General features: G+C 38.5%; 1 protein-coding gene across 2 annotated transcripts in view; it reads left to right on the top strand.

Moving 5' to 3' along the window:
• Window positions 1-21,129, top strand: part of FILIP1 (filamin A interacting protein 1) — a 173,250-nt gene that overhangs the window by 52,180 nt on the left and 99,941 nt on the right. For both annotated transcript variants that reach the window (XM_011232635.3, XM_011232634.3), the window contains exon 2: window positions 20,369-20,647. In XM_011232635.3, coding sequence (XP_011230937.1) covers window positions 20,375-20,647 — 273 coding nt within the window. In that variant the 5' untranslated portion in view covers window positions 20,369-20,374. The remainder of the gene's footprint in view (window positions 1-20,368; window positions 20,648-21,129) is intronic.

Genomic DNA, 21,129 nt, shown 5'->3' with positions numbered 1-21,129 from the left:
CCCATAACCTCCAGGAGCAACTGCTTATGGGTCCATCAAACAACTAGTAATATATGACATAAGTGTGCTTTCTAAGCAAATGGAGCTTTGAGATAATCTGTAATCCCTTGTTCCCACTTTCAACCAGATTATCCCACAGATCTCCTGGCTCCAGTAAAATTTTAGCAACCCTTTCTGCCAACTTTTGGTACATTTGCAGTTACAGGTGGGGGCTTTTTGCAGCAGTGACTTCTGTGACTCCGGGGCTTCTGTGGTCCCAAAGATTTTAAACAAGCACAGAGATTCTGGCCTCACCGTAGCCTTCAATGTGTGGGAAGTTTGGGTAGCATCTGAACATTGGGGTAAGCCTTGGAGGCTCTGGACTTCCTGAGACCTCTTGCCTTGATAACATCTCAGCAGCTTCAATGATGACAGGAGGGGCCACTGGCAGCAGGAGCCAGAGAGAAGGAAATACGAGAGTGTCTCTGTAGCTGTCAGGACAGCATCGAGGAGCACAGTTATTCACCCTTTCCCGGCGGGGACTTCTATTTCTAGAAGAGTGAGGATCTTTGAGGAGAATCTGTAGGTCCCCAATCACAGGCAGGGGACAGAGTTTGAGAGGCCATAATTTTACTTCAAGTTTACTGTATTCTAAGGGGGCATGATTTTAAGTTCTCAATCTGTGAAATGGCAGAGGCACAAAAATTTAGAATCTGAATTCAGGCAGACATGATTGGTTAAGCCCCTAACAATTACTTATCCATTCATTCATATTTCAAGATAAAAAAAGCAAAGAAACCCCCAATGATGTAACATCATTCTCTGAAGAAAAGCGAACAAAGTGATAAGGGCCTTTGAGTTGCCATTGCACACATGATACAATTTTGTGCGTTGAAAAAATCAACTGCTAGAATACAGAGTACTTAAAGAATTTTTGTTTAAGGTTTACTTATTTATTTGAGAGAGAGTGAGAGAGAAAGCGCTCAGCAGGGCGGGGTGAATACAGAGTACTTAAAGAATTTTTGTTTAAGGTTTACTTATTTATTTGAGAGAGAGTGAGAGAGAAAGCGCTCAGCAGGGCGGGGTGAATACAGAGTACTTAAAGAATTTTTGTTTAAGGTTTACTTATTTATTTGAGAGAGAGTGAGAGAGAAAGCGCTCAGCAGGGCGGGGTGAATACAGAGTACTTAAAGAATTTTTGTTTAAGGTTTACTTATTTATTTGAGAGAGAGTGAGAGAGAAAGCGCTCAGCAGGGCGGGGTGAATACAGAGTACTTAAAGAATTTTTGTTTAAGGTTTACTTATTTATTTGAGAGAGAGTGAGAGAGAAAGCGCTCAGCAGGGCGGGGTGAATACAGAGTACTTAAAGAATTTTTGTTTAAGGTTTACTTATTTATTTGAGAGAGAGTGAGAGAGAAAGCGCTCAGCAGGGCGGGGTGAATACAGAGTACTTAAAGAATTTTTGTTTAAGGTTTACTTATTTATTTGAGAGAGAGTGAGAGAGAAAGCGCTCAGCAGGGCGGGGTGAATACAGAGTACTTAAAGAATTTTTGTTTAAGGTTTACTTATTTATTTGAGAGAGAGTGAGAGAGAAAGCGCTCAGCAGGGCGGGGTGAGGGGCAGAGTGAGAGGGAGAGAGAGTCCCTAGCAGACCCCTCCCTCAGCACCGAGCTGGTGGCGAGGCTCTATCCCATGACCCTGAGACCATGACCGGGGCAAAACCAAGAGTCAGACACCCAAGGGACTGTGCCACCCAGATACTCTCAGAGTACTTAAATTTTTTTTTTAAAAAATCACATTAAATATTCACTCCCTGTGAGCCGTTATGGATGAAACCTATGCCCTCTTGCATAGGGAAGGTGTTTAGTAACAGTTTTGTGGAACTGGCTTTGAGATAGGAATATTGCTTCATTTTTTATAATAAATTTAAAATGAATTGTCCTGGAAATAACTCATTCAGCCAATCAGCTAGCACAGGCAAAAGATCTTACTAATTTCTCCAGCTCCGACCGTGACTTAACTATTCAATTGGAACAATATTACTAGACTGTGAATTCCATAATGATACAAACCACCTAGAATTCCTTTCTTTACCCAGTGCTGGGCACTATGAAATCACTTAATAAGCTTGTATTGAATGAAAATAATACATTGGATCCTGAAAATAGTTTCACTAAGACAGTAACATGAATTCTGTTTTTAAATTTAGTTTTGAGCAATATATTTTAAAGTGACAAAGAAAAATTTATTCTAAAATTTCCTTTTCAATGATACATGCATATGTAGGGTATGGTATTTATAAATATATAATCGACAAAATGATTTGATGAAAACAGTGGGACTTTTAGTAAAATCTAAACAGCCTACCAAATGTAGGGTATGATTGGTCTATAATCTAAGTGAAATACATGGGGGATTAGAAAACCTCTAAGTGTGTGGTCCCTGTCTAGGACTTTGGTTTAAGCAAAATTCAGCTATTTACAATTCTTGGAAGAGAAATTCTGTTTTCACACAATTTTTTTAAAAGATTTTATTTATTTATTCGACAGAGATAGAGACAGCCAGCGAGAGAGGGAACACAAGCAGGGGGAGTGGGAGAGGAAGAAGCAGGCTCATAGCGGAGGAGCCTGATGTGGGGCTCGATCCCATAACGCCGGGATCACGCCCTGAGCCGAAGGCAGACGCTTAACCGCTGTGCCACCCAGGCGCCCCTGTGCCACCCAGGGGCCCTTTCACACAATTTATATATGTCAATATCTTTTACAGAGAATATTGTGAGAGATTTTTAGAAAGTAGTTCTCTTCTAAAGTTTTGATTTTTTTGGTTTTTCTGTTTTATATTTCTTCTTATGCTCCCCAAAGTCACTGGGTACATTTTCTTAGAGCAGAGGTATTAAGAGAACAGAGGGATGTTCAGGCTCATTACCTTAGTTGGCCCGCGAGTCCAATAATGCAGGCACATTCTCTGCCTAGAACAGCTGGCTATGGCTGGTCTAGAGGAAAACTCCCTGGTTCACAAGCTATGCCACCTCCCTACTCTGGTTCGTCAGCTGCCTGGCAAAACTTTGTCTTTGGCCACAGTGTCATTAGATGAGAGAATACTGATGACAGAAAGCAAACACATCACCACTCCTAGAAAAGCAATTCTCAATTTGTGTTCTGTGGATGGTGAATCATGCTGGTCTACTAAGAACAGAGGAGCACAGAAAACAAGGGGAAGAAGGGTAAAGGACACCCTCCCTGGTTATAAATTTGGAAAATGCTCACTTTGGGCATTTTGGTTGGCTTGAATGACAGCTGATGAAAATGAAACGTCAACAAAATAAGGAGGTAGTATTGAATTACTGAGAAAGTATTTTTTCTCATGGCTGCATGAGAAACAGACGTTACTATTTACGTACATCCTAATTTTTAGACATTAAAATTATAGGAACATAGCCAAAAATTAAAAATAACCTGTGTTTTGTACTTTCTTGGTGTGTAACTATAGAACATTCCTTGACCTTCCTCTGCCCTTGCTCCCACTATTTAGTTACCATAGCGACCACCAAGTTTCCTTTTTCTTTTTTTTTCTGATGTGGAAGAATGACAGTACCATATGAGGGGCAAAGCGAAGGCGGAACATGCAAACACAGAATGCAGTCTTATTATAAGATGCCACTTGCCTGGGTTAATCCATTATGTTCTGTTACACACGTAATTAGTATTTTGCCGCACTTGTCCTCCATTTTGAACTTCTTCTAAGTCCACATCAGGCCACCGAACAGCAATGCACTTTTGTTTATACTCTTCCTTTAGCCTGGAAAGAGCTTACTCGTCCCCCAGACCCCAGGGGAGTACAGCAATCTGAGAAATGCTCAGTCCTCAAAGCTTGCCCCTCTGTCCTAATCGACAGCCTATATTAATTTACGTAGAAACTAAGATAAGGAAATATCTCACTGATCTCTTACTATTAAATCCTCGGTTTTCTCAGCTGGAGAACTATGGGTTATATTTCATTCCACAGACTTTTTTGTGCACCATCATACCAAATAACAAGCATCTAAGAACCATTCTGGGTGCAAGGACACACAAAAATATAAGACAAACGTGTCTTTGCACACTTCCAGTTTTTTTTTTTTTATGATTTTATTCAGGATCAGATCTTGTTATTTTTCACATCCAAGATTGCTGTTAAAGCATTCCTCGAGATGCCTTTTATTTTAAAAATCTGTTTAAATATCTATTTTGTAGGCAGTTTTTCACATGAGAAGTCATTAGGCAATGAGCTTCCATTGTATTTATTTACGATGTTTATTAATATTTAGTTTTTATCTATTTTTGGATATAATTATAATATGCCTAATACATTAAGAGATTAGCATAACACTTATACTTCATAAATAAATATACAAGTGTTCAGGATAAGTAATTACATTTTCAAATAATGCCTTGAACTGTCAAAAAAATTTCGGGACCAATACCTTGGACTATGACATTCTTGAGGGAAGGAACTTGTTTTATATTTTTGCGTGTCCTTGCACCCAGAATGGTTCTTAGGTGCTTGTTATTTGGTATGATGGTGCACAAAAAAGTCTGTGGGATGAAATATAACCCATAGTTCTCCAGCTGAGAAAACCAAGGATTTAACAGTAAGAGATCAGTGAGGTATTTCCTTCTCTTAGTTTCTACGTAAATTAGTATAGAACCTTCTCTCCACCTTCCTCAGGTTAGTTGAAGAGGTTGTCCCCAGAGGGTGTCTACCGGCCTCCAATGCTGCCCTGCCCCTGAGCTGGCTTGAAGATCTATTGGTGCCTTTACTACTGCTGCTGGTTCCAACAGTGACCATGCAGAAGTTCCCCCAATCCTCTCCGTGTTTCCTGCATGGCCACTGCTGAAAGCCAGGCCCGAGCTCCGTACAGAGCCTGCACTGGTGTACCTCTCTTTCCCATTTATGCCTTCATTGTAGCCCCCTGTCAGCCTTAGCCTGACTGCACGTCTGTGGAGACATCCCCAGGAGCACATTCCCTGCTACGCACAATATTTCCTCTCCCGTCACAAAGTGACATTGTCCTTGGATCAAGCTTGTGATAGACTGCAGCTTCTTCCTTTTGGACAGTTTCTTTGCAGGAGGTTTCTTTGGCCATCCCGCACCCAGAGTCTGCCTCTAGCCTCTACTCCCTCCCCCATGCATTTCTCCCTGCCAACCAACATCATTATCATCTCCTGGGAACTTGTTAGAAATACAAACTCTCAGGCCTCACCCTAGACCCAGGCTTGTCCAGATTGGACCCAAACTCAAACAGTTTCAGAAGACAGGCAGATAATAAACAAATAAAACTGGCAGAGTGTTTGCATATTAAGCCCGTAGGAGTAGTCATTACTAAATATTCTCTCCTTTTTTCCTCGAAACAGAAAACTCTCTCGATGTAGCTTTTGTTTGTATCCTTAGGTACAGAGAAGAATTTCTCTACTAGAAGAAAAACATAGTGCAAACGTAGTAATAAATATACGGCAATTGACTCTTGGGTCTCAGTGTTCAAGAGGTAACGCAGAGTGGTAAGGACTGGTGGGGAGCTAGCAAGTAAGTCCTCCAACTGAATGAGTCAGCCATGATTCAACTCCAACTAAATGTAGATATATGGGAAGATGGGCTCAGTTGTACCAGATATTCTGATTTTCTTCAATAAAATCTGTGTATCTAGATTATTTCGTGAAATATTCTTACCAAAAAAAAAAAGTCTAATTCTTTTTGATGGCTGAGTAATATTCCATAATATATATATACACTACACCTCTTTATCCATTCGTCAGTCAGTGGACATTTGGACTATTTCCATAATTTGGCTATTGTAGATAATGCTGCAGTAAACATCGGGGTGCATATCAATGATGTGGAAGGAGCTAGAGAGTATTTTTCTAAGTGAAATCAGAGAAAGGCAAATACCACATGATTTCACTCATTTGTGGAATTTAAGAAACAAAGCAAATGAGCAAAAGCAAAAAGAGAGAGGCAAACCAATAAACAGACTCTTAACAATAGAAAACAAACTGATGGTTACCAGAGGGGAGGTGGGTGGGAGGATGGGTGATATAGGGGATGGGGATTAAGGACTGCACTTGCTATGATGAGCACTGGGTGTTATATGGAAGTGTTGAGTCACTGTATTGTACGCATGAAAGTAATATTACGCTATGCGTTAGCTAACTGAAATTTAGATAAAAACTTTAAAGAAATGAAAATTTGCAAATAAATAATAAACAATACATAGTAAAAAAAATGTCTAATTAATTGCTCCTTTCAACCCATATTTGCAAAGAGATTTTGGCCTGTAGGACATCATTTTTTAACCTACAAATCTAAACCCTCAAACAGGGACCCCGTTGGAGGATGAATGGTAATTAAGCATGTAATCAGTAATGTAAATAGTTACAAATAATATATATTTTTTCCAGTCAGGTCAAGTATTTCTAGTTTAGTTATGGGAAGAGCAGAGAGTTTCTAGTTGAAATAGGTAGATATTTTGAGGCCTCATTGCCATTTTCCAGACCTATCTTAGCCTTATCTTGTCCTAGAATGTTGGTTCTCAATGTATAGTTTGGGACCAACATCATTATCATCTCCTGGGAACTTGTTAGAAATGCAAACTCTCAGGCCTCACCCTAGACCCATAGGTTTGGAAGTCTGGGGTGGGAACCAACAATCCGAGTGTGAATAAGCACTCTGGGTGATTCTGAAGCACTCTGAAGTTTGGGAAATACTGCCTTAGGCTTTCAGAGGGAGCTTCCCTACCTGCAGTTGGTCCTAGAGCTCTGGCAGGCTGTATGACCTTGGTCTTCTGGCTTCCTCATCCCCAACCCAAGTTTTAGGAGCCAAGCTACGTCTGCTATGTGAACTCTGGATTCAGCTTGGCTCTCCAAAAAAAGGGATATTGGACTAACACATTAAAGAATATTGGTACTTAGGGGCGCCTGGGTGGCTCAGTCGTTAAGCGTCTGCCTTCTGCTCAGGGCGTGATCCCGGCATTCTGGGATCGAGCCCCGCATCAGGCTCCTCCGATGGGAGCCTGCTTCTTCCTCTCCCACTCCCCCTACTTGTGTTCCCTCTCTTGCTGGCTGTCTCCTCTCTGTCAAATAAATAAATAAAATCTTAAAAAAAAAAGAATATTGGTACTTAGTAAGGGAGGGAAAGGGACTTAGAAATTAAGCACATTCAGGAGGGAAGAGGAGGACAAACTATGTTCCCAGATGTCTTCTTGGCCTCCCTCTGCCATGGCTTATTTTACATTAAACAGCCTAGTGATATGATTGCTTGCTTGCTTGACTGATTTTTAAAATATTTTATTTATTTATTTGAGAGAGAGCACAAGCAGGGGGAGAGGGAGAAGCGGGCTCCCCACTAAGCAAGAAGCCCGATGTGGGGCTTGATCCCAGTACCCTGGGATCATGACCTGAGCCATAGGCAGATGCTTAACCAACTGAGCCACCCAGGCACCCCTCACGGTATGACATAAAGAAATACTGTCTTTGCCCTACTTTTAGCCTCTTAAAAATGGCTACTTCAGTTTTAATTTCAATCAAAGATTCACTACGGTTCATAAAGACTAAGGAATATAGAGTTAGGGTAGTGACCTAACTATGTGATTTACATTTAGAGAGGTCTATTTCTTAACTCCATCCTGAGATTCTGGAAGAGTGAGAGTTCAATAAGTGGGTGAGAGGTTATGTTTGGGCTGGGAAACACTTCAGGCAAATCTGGGCTGGGAAGGCCTCTCATGAAGCAGAAAGAGATCACTGGGATCTTATTTTTATAATTTCAGTGAAAGGCATAGGTGAGGAATATGGATAGGAAGGCAGGAAAGGTGCCTAAAAGACTGAGTACAGGAGGGGCAGAGAAAGCAATGGATACCTTTGGGCCAGAGGACCTCTGTATCATTCCCTCTTTCCAAAAGCTTCTCACCGACTTCCTCTCAGAGGTTCTGCACAAAAATCTCATTGTTGGAAAATCCTTGAGCTCTGGTTGCTTCCAGTCTCTACATATGAGTCTTATTTCCTGCTCTTCTTTTTCAAAGCAAAAGCAGGAGTAATAGTGATGTGATTTAAAGGAAAACTTCTTTACGTATATTGCCTGAAGGTCCTATAGCACTTATGGTTTATAAACTATACCCAGTGTTATGTTTCATAGTTAAGACACCCCATAAAACCCAAGGACATAATTCTAATACTTTATTTCTTTGTGACTGAATTCAACTTTATTCTTTAGATACCTCTCTTATACTTCTTACCTCCAATTCCCGTCTGAGGTGGAGAGCTTAACCTGGATACTTCCTGGTAAATTCAAGTTTACCTGGTGATTTTTTTTTCTCTTCTTTTTTTCAGTTTAGTCAATATACATAGCTCAGTCCTAGAACAAACCAGAATTCCATTTCAGACTTTCCCTCCTCTCAAGCTCTCTTCCTCCATATTTCAGGGGTATCACACAAACACGGTGCTTCATCTGTGGGGGGCAGGTATGGAAGTTGGCTAACATGACTAGCTTAGTGCAAGTAACGGTGGGCGCAACTCCAGTATCTGGCTCAGACTGACTGCCCTGCTGCGGTCAGGACAGGCCACATCATTTAGCGGGCCTGGTGCATAAGGGAAATGTGGGGCCTCTAGTTCAAAAAATAATGAAGGGTTTCAAGATAGCAATAGCAGAGCATTAAACCAAGGGCAGGGCTCTGTGCAACTGTATGGGTTACATGCCTATAAAGCCATTTTACCTATATGTCCTCTTGTCATCTCCCAGCCTGGCTGCAGGTGAAAGTAGTGGCTACGCTCTTTCTGGGGATGTGCTGTCTCCCCCACTATCCTAGAAGCCTACCATATTCTCACAGGTGCTGCAGATTCCCTGAAGAGGAGCCACACCTTCTGTTTTATCCTCACTTTGGGTGGCATGCTTTGAAGCCCTCTGCCTTCTAGCGGCATGCCAGCTGTCACTCCAAGATACCTTCCACCCTTGCTAGGCACTCAGCCTGTTGTGTATCTTATACGAAGTGGGCATCAGCCTCCATCATCCCCTTTGCACAGACACGTGCTGCTAAGTCTCTATCATCTGCCTACAAATCCCATGGCATGACTAACGCCACTGGGAATCCTACTTTCAAAGTGTAGCATATCAGGTTCTTCCACCTTAGATTCTTCAAACTTTGTGAAGGAACCTTTTCATATTCATGCCCTCCTTCAAATTATCTGGAAGAGAAGAAAAGGATAGGTGGGCAGATGGCATAGCTTCTACATTATATTTCTCTCATTTTTTCTTCGCTCTTATTTTTAGCCATTTTTCTCATTACTGTAAACTGGGGGAGGGAGTGGGAAATGGCAGAAACCATTTCCGTTTCTCCCAGTTTAAATGCATCTACTAATTATAATTGTCACACAGTCTAAATCAGGGTTGGCAAACTAGGGCTAGGGGTCGAATCTGGCCACACCCATCTGTTGATGTATTGTGTGTGGCTGCAGCAGAATTGAGTAGATGCAGCAAAGACCACATGATCTGCAGAACCCCAAATATTTAATATTTACTTCTTTACATTAAAAGTTGTTGACTCCTGTGTTAGAAGATCACAGTTGAAAGTGAAGTGTCTGTCTCTAGTGGCACCTATATGGGGGTGTTGAGAGGTGTTTGATGACCTCAGTAGTTAATCTGCCGCAGATGAATGCTTCCTGCCTTACTACTGCTAGTAAGTATTTTCACATACATATCGAGTAGAGCAGGCATTATGATTTCACATATACGCGTGGGTGGAACAGGCATTATTATCCTCATTGTACAGATGGGAAAGCTACCAGTTGGAATGGTTAAGTAATTTGTCCACGGTTACAGAATAAGTGAATGTGGGGTTAACGGTGGGGACATGGCTTTCTTGAGTTCTTAGGTTTAATGGCAAACATCTCCAGGAGGAGTCAGCAGCTTAAGTAAACTAATGCTAAGAATATATGAGGTCACGGGACACCTTAAGGTCCACTGTAGGGTTGGGGGTACGCTGAGGTAGTGTGGCTGGAGGGTGGAGAAAAAAGAAGTGGTTTGGGGCCACTATGTGTTTGAGAAAAATCTTCCAAAAGGTGATGACTCATTTTCTTACGTACTTCCTGCCCACACACTGTGTTTGAAACTTCTGTATTATGGTAGCAGGACATTTTAGATAAATTAAATTCCTGATGCATTCGAATTAGCTAATCACAAAGTTCTATTTACTCTCCTTGCCAGGCTTTGCACTCACATAGCAACTAAGTTTATGAAGATTGGTTGATTGATATAGAATTCAAAGCCTCTTCACACAGTATCAGACTGCTAAGAGTCTTTAAACATCAGATAAACATCCATGACAATCACATGATTTCTGTTGCATTCATAGAATTTTTGCTTTTTTCCTTGCTTGGTTTATAAAGTAGCTGTGCTCTGTTTTCAATTTAGGCTTCCTATGCTCTGATCTAACGCAAGACAAGGGGTGTTCAGGGATAATTAGAAAAGACAGAAGTCAGGAAGAGTTAAAAACAGACACAACCCGTGACTCCCTCCATTATAACTGACTTTAAGTTTTGCTCTTTTATGTTAAGAAATGGTCTTGAGTTTGAAAAGAAAAGGCATTTAAAGGCCACCCGAATACAATTGACGTATGTGTAGGCAGTTAGAACACATGAAGTCATCGGTGGCACACAGATGGGGTAATCCATGCAGTAGTTCATCTACTCCCTTAGTAGCATGAAGCAGTGATATCCAAACCACAGCATGGCTTTCTTCTCGTTAACCCATCTTGTCAACACTGACCAACACTTGTGATTTGCCTCACATTTCTTGATAATGCAATAATATTATTTAAGAATATTTGATGCAGAAAGACATTTTTTTTTAAAGATTTTATTTATTCATTCGACAGAGATAGAGACAGCCAGCGAGAGAGGGAACACAAGCAGGGGGAGTGGGAGAGGAAGAAGCAGGCTCACAGCGGAGGAGCCTGATGTGGGACTTGACCCCATAACGCCGGGATCACGCCCTGAGCCGAAGGCAGACGCTTAACCGCTGTGCCACCCAGGCGCCCCAGAAAGACATTTTTTAAAAAGATTTTATTAATTTATTTGACAGAGATAGAGATAGCCAGTGAGAGAGGGAACACAAGCAGGGGGAGTGGGAGAGGAAGAAGCTGGCTTCCAGTGGAGGAGCCTGATGTGGTGCTTGATCCTGGAACATCAGGATCACACCCTGAGCCAAAGGCACACGCTTAACTACTGAGCCACCCAGACGCCCCAAGAAAGACATTTTTTTCTAACAGAAAATTTGTACAGTTGGCTTACCAAAGCAATTGGCTACTGGGCAAACTAGAATTTTTCTTAATTTGCCTAATTTAAAAAAATCTTTTCAATTCATATCCGGTCATATAACAATTGCCATGTTTCTGGAGTCTTAGTTACTTTTTCAATTCAAAAAAGAAGTCAACCCTGCAAGGGCAAAGTTCCTCTTCAGCTCTGTTGTAAACCCCAAGTAGAAAGGCAGCACAGAGGGAGCAGCAGGGGAAGAGAGTGTGGTCTTAGAGGAAGGTATCACACAAGCAGAAATTAGAGAAAAATATCTGCTGGAACAGTAGGATTCTGAATTAATTATTATCGTTTGAGACTATTTGGTGGATGCTATCCTCTGAGCCTAAACTTATTTCAGTCCCATATAAGGGTAGCTATGAATTCATTTGTGTTGCTGTAGTTCTGATATGGTGGGGAAAGCTTCCAATCAGATTTTTCCTTGCACGTGGAGAATCCGAACAGGCTTGTGTTCTAGCTCAAGTTTTCCCAGGCACTGGCCATATTATTTTGGGCAAATGTCTAAATGTCTCTAAACCTCATTTTCCTTATCTTTATAAGAGGAAGAATTATAGTACCTGCTTTATGGATTGGTATCAGGATTTCATGAAATGATACTATATATGTCAGATACTTACCCCAATGCTGAGAGCATAATGAGCTCTTCAGTAAATGTCAGCTGTTATTACTGTGAGTAGAGGTAATATCTAAGATTAATTGATCAAATATAGACTGCTGAGATAGAGTCTAAGGTATTTGTCATTCTGGCTACAGATAGATGGTTGTCAGGGGAAGGTAAATGACTGATTCTTCTACGATTCCGGGGCTGGACATTTTCAGGAGTGATGAGATAACAGGAAGGAATTCTGTTTCCAGCTAAGCAGGAGTCTGGTAATTTTCCTGAGATGTTCTCTTTGTCACATGATATAACCAATGTTTAGCAATTTTGATTAAACTAAATGATAACATTTTTTAGAGGCCACAGGTACTGTTAGAATATCTGAGGGGCACCTGGGTGGCACAGCGGTTAAGCGTCTGCCTTCGGCTCAGGGCGTGATCCCCGCGTTCTGGGATCGAGCCCCACATCAGGCTCCTCTGCTATGAGCCTGCTTCTTCCTCTCCCAATCCCCCTGCTTGTGTTCCCTCTCTCCCTGGCTGTCTCTATCTCTGTCGAATAAATAAATAAAATCTTAAAAAAAAAAAAAAGAATATCTGAAAGAACTGTAGTGCCCAAGTAGAAAGAATATAAGTAAAATTAACCAGAAAGCTAAAGAGTTGTCTTAATCACTTAAATTTCAGGCCTTGCTCTTTCTTTGTAATCAATGATTATGTAATATATACTATGTCTAGTAGAATAGTGACATCAGAATTACAATAATAAAATATTATAAATATAAAAATATTTTAAATGTATTTGAGGTTTAAGAATGAGTCATTAAAGCTGAAAATGCCAGAAAAAATGTTATGTCATTAGGTCATTGCTTCTTTATAAAACAGTATATTTCTAGGTAGTTAAATGCTTTTCTCTTTTATACAATTGACAGTAGCCTTATTTCTGTGAAGGAAGTAAAAAGAACAATAACAAACCCCAAAACCTGTTATAAATGCTAGAAATGAGTATAAAGAGGTGAACTGACAGTTGATAAGGGAGGTCACCCTATTTTACATTCAAAGTTTTAAAACCTTCAAATTGTACATTCATTTAGACTCAGGTATCCTATTTTAAAAGATTTCTTATTTCATGGCAGTTCCCTCATCTATTACTTCATTATTTTTTTTTTCTGGAAACTTTTTCCAGGTCTGCTTTTATCTTCCTTGAAGAATATTAAACAGAGCTTTATAAAATATTTCACCATGGTTTTGGGCTAGGGTAGAATAATATTTTTCTATTTTGCCACAGTTATAATATTTTCCTTAAACTTTTGATTACAACATCACTGCAATGACTCCAAGAGAATCCTCTTTCTTGAATTCTAACATTTTGTGGAATTATTTAGAAGAATTTTCATTTGGTCTGGATATATCTGTCCTAGTAGAATGTCATTTTGAAGATTTTATGAATGTGGATAATGAGCAGTGAAAAATCATTTAACGTGGCTTGTTTCATAAATAGGATGAAGAAAGTGAAAGAAAATTGTAAAGAAAATGTAAGAGTAAACCTAGGAACGCTGCTGAACAGTCCGTGCCATTAGAATGAATAATAATCTCATGAGAAATGTTTGAACATTTTATGAGTTAGGCTCTTTATAATTAGACTTCACCAAGTAAATAAGATATGCAGAGGGAATAATCTGGCATCAATAGAGAATAAACTATTTGATTCTTTTATGTTTTAAAATTCACATAAAACTAGAACAGATGTTTTCTTTTACCTTTAGTTTTGGGTGCTTTGGGTATTGTCATTTAAGTCCAACAGAAAGAACCAGGACAGCTCCATGCTAATGTTCTGGAAGCCTCCCTTGCAGCAGGCCTTCTGCCAGGCCACACTGTAAAAAGTAGGCTTTTCCGTAATTATGTGCTCTCCTTTTTACTATGTACTATAATTTTTCCTTATAATTCTATAAAGTCATTTAAAAATAGAAATTATATGAATAAAATTACTGTGACATCTCACCCCATGCCCTAGGTGGGTTCTTGGAAAAGTATATAGATAAAATAAAACCAGAAACAGAGGCTGGATACTTGAGAAGCATAGGAAATATTCCAAAGCTTAATTTATGCAGAAAACGTTTCTGTTGGTGGCAGGGATGAGGAGTCTTGTGGTCAACATTGAATCATAACATGAAAAGATAAATCTGAAAGGAGGCGAGAGCAAGAGTGAGAAAAGGAAGGGGGAAATTCAAGGTCAAGATTTGCAGGAGCTAATGAAGGTGGGCACTAGAGTGGATATTTCATTGCTGTAGACTTTTTTCTTCGTCCTTTTCCTTTTCCTTATTCAAATGCTCTAAATGTACTTGTTGGTTCAGCAAAAATGGCTCAAAGTCTTTATAAACATTTTCTGATTCCTAGGATATTATTCATCTGACAGTATGCTCTGGTGATTGCCCAATATATGCAGGGGCGGGGGAGGGCCCGACGAGGAGGGATGGCCATAGATAAAAGAGGGAGGTTTGGAATAACATTTGGTATTTCTTTTCTTCACACCCTAGTCAGCAAATTCCATGCGAACTATTGCTGACTAATTACTATGAATGGAAAAGTAAGTGTATTTGTTGAACTATGTTAGGATTATTTGCTTATTAAAAAGAGGAATTTGTGACCCAAATAACAATGATTCAAAAAAAAAAGGGTGGGATGGTTACAAATCTGATGTGAATTTTCAGTTTATTTATACCTTTTTCTTGAAGAGAACTTTCTTCAAAGGGTATATGCTGGGGTAGAGCAAAGGTATTTTTGGCTTCTTTCAGAAATTTTGTTATCTAGGTGTCCCAACCCTGTAGCTGTGCAATCAACTATGAAGAAGCCTACAGAGTACCAGATGCCTTTTCTGTTACCTGCCTGATACTCCTGTAAACACAATGGACAGGATTTGGTCAGCTCTGATTAAATGTTTACTATTGTTCAACTCCGGGACTTTTAACACAGATGGTCCCTGTTCAGACTTCACATCCTGTTTTTATAACCTGTATCCTTAATATTTAGCCAGGTTGCTTCTTGGTCATTTTACAAGTTCTGCAGCAGGTTAATTATTTTGGCAAAAGTATTTTGCGTAGCAACCTAATTTTAATTGCTGTGTGAGTTTCGCATGAGTGTCTGTGGAGGAAGATGAATGGATTTCTCCAACTCTGTAGTATGAACTGAAAAACATTACCTTAGTAAGCATTTGTAAATTTTTCTGAATCATCTGATTTACAGGGTGTTTCCCCACCCCTTCCAATTTGCATGTGTTTAAGAACTTAGAGGAAAGCCATACAGTGAGTAGATATTTTTTTTTTAAAGATTTTATTTATTTATTTGACAGAGATAGAGACAGCCAGCGAGAGAGGGAACACNTAATTTGCATGTGTTTAAGAACTTAGAGGAAAGCCATACAGTGAGTAGATATTTTTTTTTAAAGATTTTATTTATTTATTTGACAGAGATAGAGACAGCCAGCGAGAGAGGGAACACAAGCAGGGGGAGTGGGAGAGGAAGAAGCAGGCTCCTAGCAGAGGAGCCTGATGTGGGGCTCAATCCCAGAACGCTGGGATCACACCCTGAGCCGAAGGCAGACACTTAACAACTCTGCCACCCAGGTGCCCCAAAAACTAGCTCTTCCATTCACTAGGAGTAGTTATGTGATCCAGAAAAAATATATTTAATGTCTTTCAACCTCAGTGGCCATATTTGTAAAACTGAGAATAATAGCACCTACCTCATAGGATTGATGTGAATATTAATTTAAATGAGATGCTATATGTAAAATGCTTAGCACACTGTGTAACACTTAAGAAACAGTATGTGATGTAGCCACTCTGGAAAGCAGTATGGAGGTTCCTCAGAAAGTTAAAAATAAAGCTATCTTATGACCCAGCAATTGCACTACTAGGTATTTTTCCAAAGGATACAAACATAGTGATTCAAGAGGGCACAGACACCCCAATGTTTATAGCAGTAATGCCCACAATAGCCAAAATATGGAAAGAGTCCAGAAGTCCATTGACAGATGAATGGATAAAGAAGATATGATATATATATATTATATATATTATATATGAATATTATATATATGCATATTATATATGAATATTACTCAGCCATCAAAAAGAATGAAATCTTGCCATTTACAATGACATGGATGGAACTAGAGGGTATTATGCTAAGTGTAATAAGTCAGTCAGAGAAAGACAAATACATATGATTTCACTCATATGTGGAATTTAAGAAACAAAACAGATGAACATAGGAGAGGGGCAGCAAAAATAAAATAAGATGAAATCAGAGAGGGAGGAAAATCATAAGAGACTGTTAACTATAGGAAACAAACGGAGGGTTGCTGGAGGGAAGATGGGTGAAAGGATGGAATAATTGGGTGATGGGCATTAAGGAGGACACTTGATGGAATGAGCACTGGGTGTTGTATGCAACTGATGAATCACTAAATTGTACCTCTGAAACTAATAATAATACAATATATGTTAGTTAAATTGAATTTAAATAAAAAGAAAAAAAACTGCTGAGAACTATTAGAATAAGGAAGAGTATGGCTGTCATTAAATGTGATACATGGAAGTCATTATTGTCTTGATATTTTCTTCCTTCAAAATAAAGTAGTTTAAAGTGGACATTATTGGGGTGCCTGGCTGGCTCAGTCAGAGGAGTATGTGACTCTTAGTCTTGGGGCTGAAAATTTGAGCCCCATGTTGGGTATAGAGATCATTAAAAAAAATAAACTTTATAAATAAATAAATAAATAAAGTGGACATTATTGATGGCACACTTGATTACACTATTGAGAATTATGTCTTTCACTTTCGTATATGGTGTCTACTTCCTTCCTAAAATATTTCTTGGCTGGTTTGTGATCTCTGAGTACTTTTACATTGCTGAAATAGAAAAAGTGCTGACTCTTGACTTTGCTGTGGAGATAAAGATAGTAGACCCTATTTGGATCACCAAGAAAGTACTAAAATCCATGTGCGCATGTCAAAGAAAAAGCAATTAATGTGAAATTTCAGTGTCACAGAGGAAAAATATTTGCTAAGACAGAATTAACTTCATGGTCTAGCATGTGAGATGTTTTCATCAGTCAAAGTGAGATAACATGGAAGAGAATAGGGAACTCAAGGTTTTGAGCTGATTAGTGATATAAAATAATTAGATAATTTAAAATATGTGTTTTTTTCTGTGAAAGTAATTAATTCTATAATTAATCTAAATATATATAATTCCATTAATCCCATTAAAGTTATTAATACTACAATAAAATTTACCTAAAAATGAATCAGACTGAAACTTTTATAAAGTACTAACTATAAAAAGAGTTGCACTAAGTAAATGTCACTTTCTGTATGTTTGTAAATACGGTTGAGTAAATGCATATAACATAGATAGGCATTTTCCTAATTTAGGAATACGCAAATGCTGTAAGTCCTATAAAAGATACAAAAAATCCAGGGAAATAAGACACAAACACATGCTATGGTCAAATAAAAATATATATGATTAAGGCCATGTATGACTAAGTTTAAAACATTACCATCTTACTATTGTCTGGAATTTTTATTAATGCGTGATCTAAATTGAAGTTATCAAATCAATATTTGATGCACCATCCCAAAGGGCCTTAAGATCTTATAGAGAAAATTATTTCAGATAAAAAGAATTCACATGTGTCATGGAGTTGTAGGGAGTCACAGTTCAGTTTGGGAAGCCCATGTATCTTATTATGATGTGTAAAATTCAAGAGTTAAATTTGAAATTGTTGGGGAGGAAAAAGTTTTACCTACACTTTTCTAGGTTCTTGGCTGAGACATCTCTGTAATAAAAAGACAAAAACAAACAGAATTTTAATAACATGTATACCTCCTCTATACACAAGAGAGGAATTCTCAGAAATGGCTCAAGCCATTACCATAATATCATCTTCAGCTAAAGACAAAAGATGTTGGGGGTAGGGAGTCAGTTCTGGGAGGTTACCAGGAAAAGCACAGTAAATAAGGGTAAAGTGTTATGCAGATTTAAGTCCTTATCTTCTCCGCTGAGAAGAGTTTCTAGAAATTTAGTCATTCTTTTCTTCCCGATACAGAGAGTGAGACACCCTTACAAATGGAGATTTCCCATATAAATTTAATATTTCATAACAAAGGGTAATTTCTATTCAGTTTTCAGAACTTCATCTGTGTCTACTATTTCTTAAATAATCAATATGCCAAAAAAGCATATTTTACTCCCCTTCAAAACTTTCTACTCATCATCTTTTTGTTGTTGTTGTTGTTGTTGTTGTTGGACTGGGGTCTTAAGTCAGCCCTCTCTGCCCACAAACAAACTGTGATAAAGTATAGTAGGTCTGCTCTGAAGTGCTCTGGCTTCCATTAAAAGACACATTTATTCTTTCTTCACCAAGGAAGCGCAAAAGATGCTCTAAAATTTCAAGAACTAATCACTGAGTGAACCAGAAAAAGGGGTGCCAGTGTTAAGGACCACTTCTTCAGTTTATATTGTTCAAAATTAGGGTGCTGAAGAAAGTTCACACACACACACAAAAGGGTCCACTTCATTATAAGAGTTCAGTTCAAAAAAGGAGCATGAATGTAGATTTAAAGATTTGTTGAAAGAATTGAATATGCACTATCTGAAAGGAAACATGACACTGTATTTATTTTTCTATTATAAACCTAGTGTTTTGAAAAGCTTTCCTTGGTTTCTTAAGTATGGTTGGGTTCATAAAGGAAATTTACTTTCAGAAAACGAGTCTCTGTATTTTATCTGGAATGAGTAATGAAAATCTTGCTGCTTAGTTGTTCAGGGGAAAGACTATTTATACTGTGAGTTTTAAATAAGCCCATGTGCTAAGCTACTATATTTAAGAGTTTAGGCACATTTTGTAGTACAGCCCCGAGGATATTAGAGCTCTCTTTTTCACACTCTGAGTCCTAGGCTTTGAGTTCGGTTTGTTTGTTTGTAACATACCTGTTGGTTAAGTTCTTCTGCTCAGAGACTGACAGAGAATCGGTAAAGCATTCATGATAGAAAGACACAAATGTGCTCCCTATGGGATAAGTTAGCTGCTGCTTTGTCTTTTTTTCTTTATTTTACCTCAAAATATTTTTAAAAATTTTGATTTTGAAATTGATCTGTTTTCCCCAATTCTTTGTGCTCTTATTCTTATTGCTGTAAATGACTGACATAAAACAAAACAAAACAACACCCCCCCACGATTTTGAAAAAGAGGTTATGGAAAAACAAAATCCAACATCACTAAAAACAACACCACCCTCTTCCCTTTGAGTTTCCCTTTTCCTCTCTCCATTTGAAGCCCCTTCCACCCTATGTGGATTTCTCTGTACATTGTGACTTTGAACTGGTTCCTGGCAGGGTTTGATGTTTGAATTTTCTTTTCTTTTTTAAGATTTTATTTATTTATTTATTTATTTATTTATTTATTTATTTATGAGAGAGAGAGTGCACAAGTGAGGGTAAGGGCAGAGGCAGAGGGAGAGAATCTCAAGTAGACTCCCTTTTGAGCATGGAGCACAACACGAGGCTCAACCTCATGTCCCTGAGTTCATGATCTGAGTCAAAACCAAGAGTCAGTTGCTTAACCAACTGAGCCACCCAGGTTCCCCAGATGTTTGAATTTTCTGATAGACATGAGATTTAGAATCACTTTTTTAAAAATAAATTTTTTATATTACAATGGCTTTTGATTCATAGAATTATTGCAAACATAATACCAAGGGTTCCAATATATAGCACACCCAGTTTCCTCTATAGTTAATATCTTATATTAGTATAGTACATTTGTTATAATTTATGAACCAATATTGATACATTATTATTGACTAAAGTCCATGCTTTATTCATATTTCCTCAGTTTTTCTTTATAATGTCTTTTTTCTGTTCCAGAATCCCACCTAAGATGCCATATTGCATTCAGTTGTCATGTGTCCTTAGGTTTCTCTTGTCTGTGACAGTTTTTCAGATTTTCTGTGTTTTTGATGACCTTGATAACTAAAGATTACTGGTCAGCAATTTTGTAGACTGTCTTTCAACTGGGGTCTGTCTGATGTTTTTTCTCATTCTTAGACGGGTAATGTTTGGGGGAGGGAGGCCACAAAGTTAAAGTACTGTTTTTTTCCCATCCTATCAAAGATACATACCATCGCCATGACTTAGAACTCTTGGTGTTGATCTTAATCATTTGGTTTGAGATGTTTATCAGGTTAGAATCACATTTTCACTTTTTCCTGAAGACCATCAAAGCATTTTCCTGCAGATTTTAATGACTTTCATTAAAGTCATAAGGAAGCTAACTGGGACTAATCTTTTGGTATTTCTTTATTGGTGATGTTGTGAAGCTGCTAAAAGTTTCTAAGTAGTTAGACAAATAATTTCAGTGGTAGTAACAACATCTTATCTCTTCTCATGTATTGTAGGTGGGAATGAGATCCCGAAACCAGGGTGGTGAAAGTTCATCCAATGGGCGTATCTCCTGCCCCAAGTCCTCTATCATTAGCAATGCTGATGATAAAAGTCTCTCAGAAGATGCAAAAAAGAACAAATCAAATAGAAAGGAGGATGATGTCATGGCCTCAGGAACTGTCAAACGACACCTAAAACCATCTGGAGAAAGTGAACGAAAAAATAAGAAATCCTTGGAGTTATCCAAAGAAGACCTTATACAGCTACTCAGTATAATGGAAGGAGAGTTGCAGGTAGGATTAAATTTTCTCAACTATTTTTCTCTAGTTCCTAAGCTATAAAATGAGAGCTGTGACTCTGTCTCCCTCAGGGGATTGTGAACTTCATGGGGAAAGGGGCTATGTTTTTCTTATTAATTTCTAAATCCCTGCTACAAGTTTGTACCAAATAAATATTTGTTGAATGAGTAAAAGAATAAAGAGTAGATGCTGAATCCAACTTCGAGTTTCTCTAGAAGCAGAAAATTTCTTCATGATATGATTTTGGTAATAATTTAACCCAGGCTCTTGTGCTTAGTAATCAGTGAGGTTATCTAATTTAGCCATTGGCTGTGGTTGAAAACCATAGAAAACTCATGCTTATTAGAGCACAGAGTTCAGATCAATGGTTACTTTTGCCTTTTTCTAGAAGGTAGAGTAAAAGGAGATAAAGAGATAGAGGGAGGGACAAAGAGAGGGAAAGATACAGAAAGCTTTGTTTAACCAGCCTTACTCTT

Source organism: Ailuropoda melanoleuca, chromosome 19 (genome assembly GCF_002007445.2).
Source record: "Ailuropoda melanoleuca isolate Jingjing chromosome 19, ASM200744v2, whole genome shotgun sequence".
NCBI classification, from domain to species: domain Eukaryota; kingdom Metazoa; phylum Chordata; class Mammalia; order Carnivora; family Ursidae; genus Ailuropoda; species Ailuropoda melanoleuca.
Note: the sequence above shows the minus strand (reverse complement) of the source record. Positions and strands in the feature narration are given on the sequence as shown.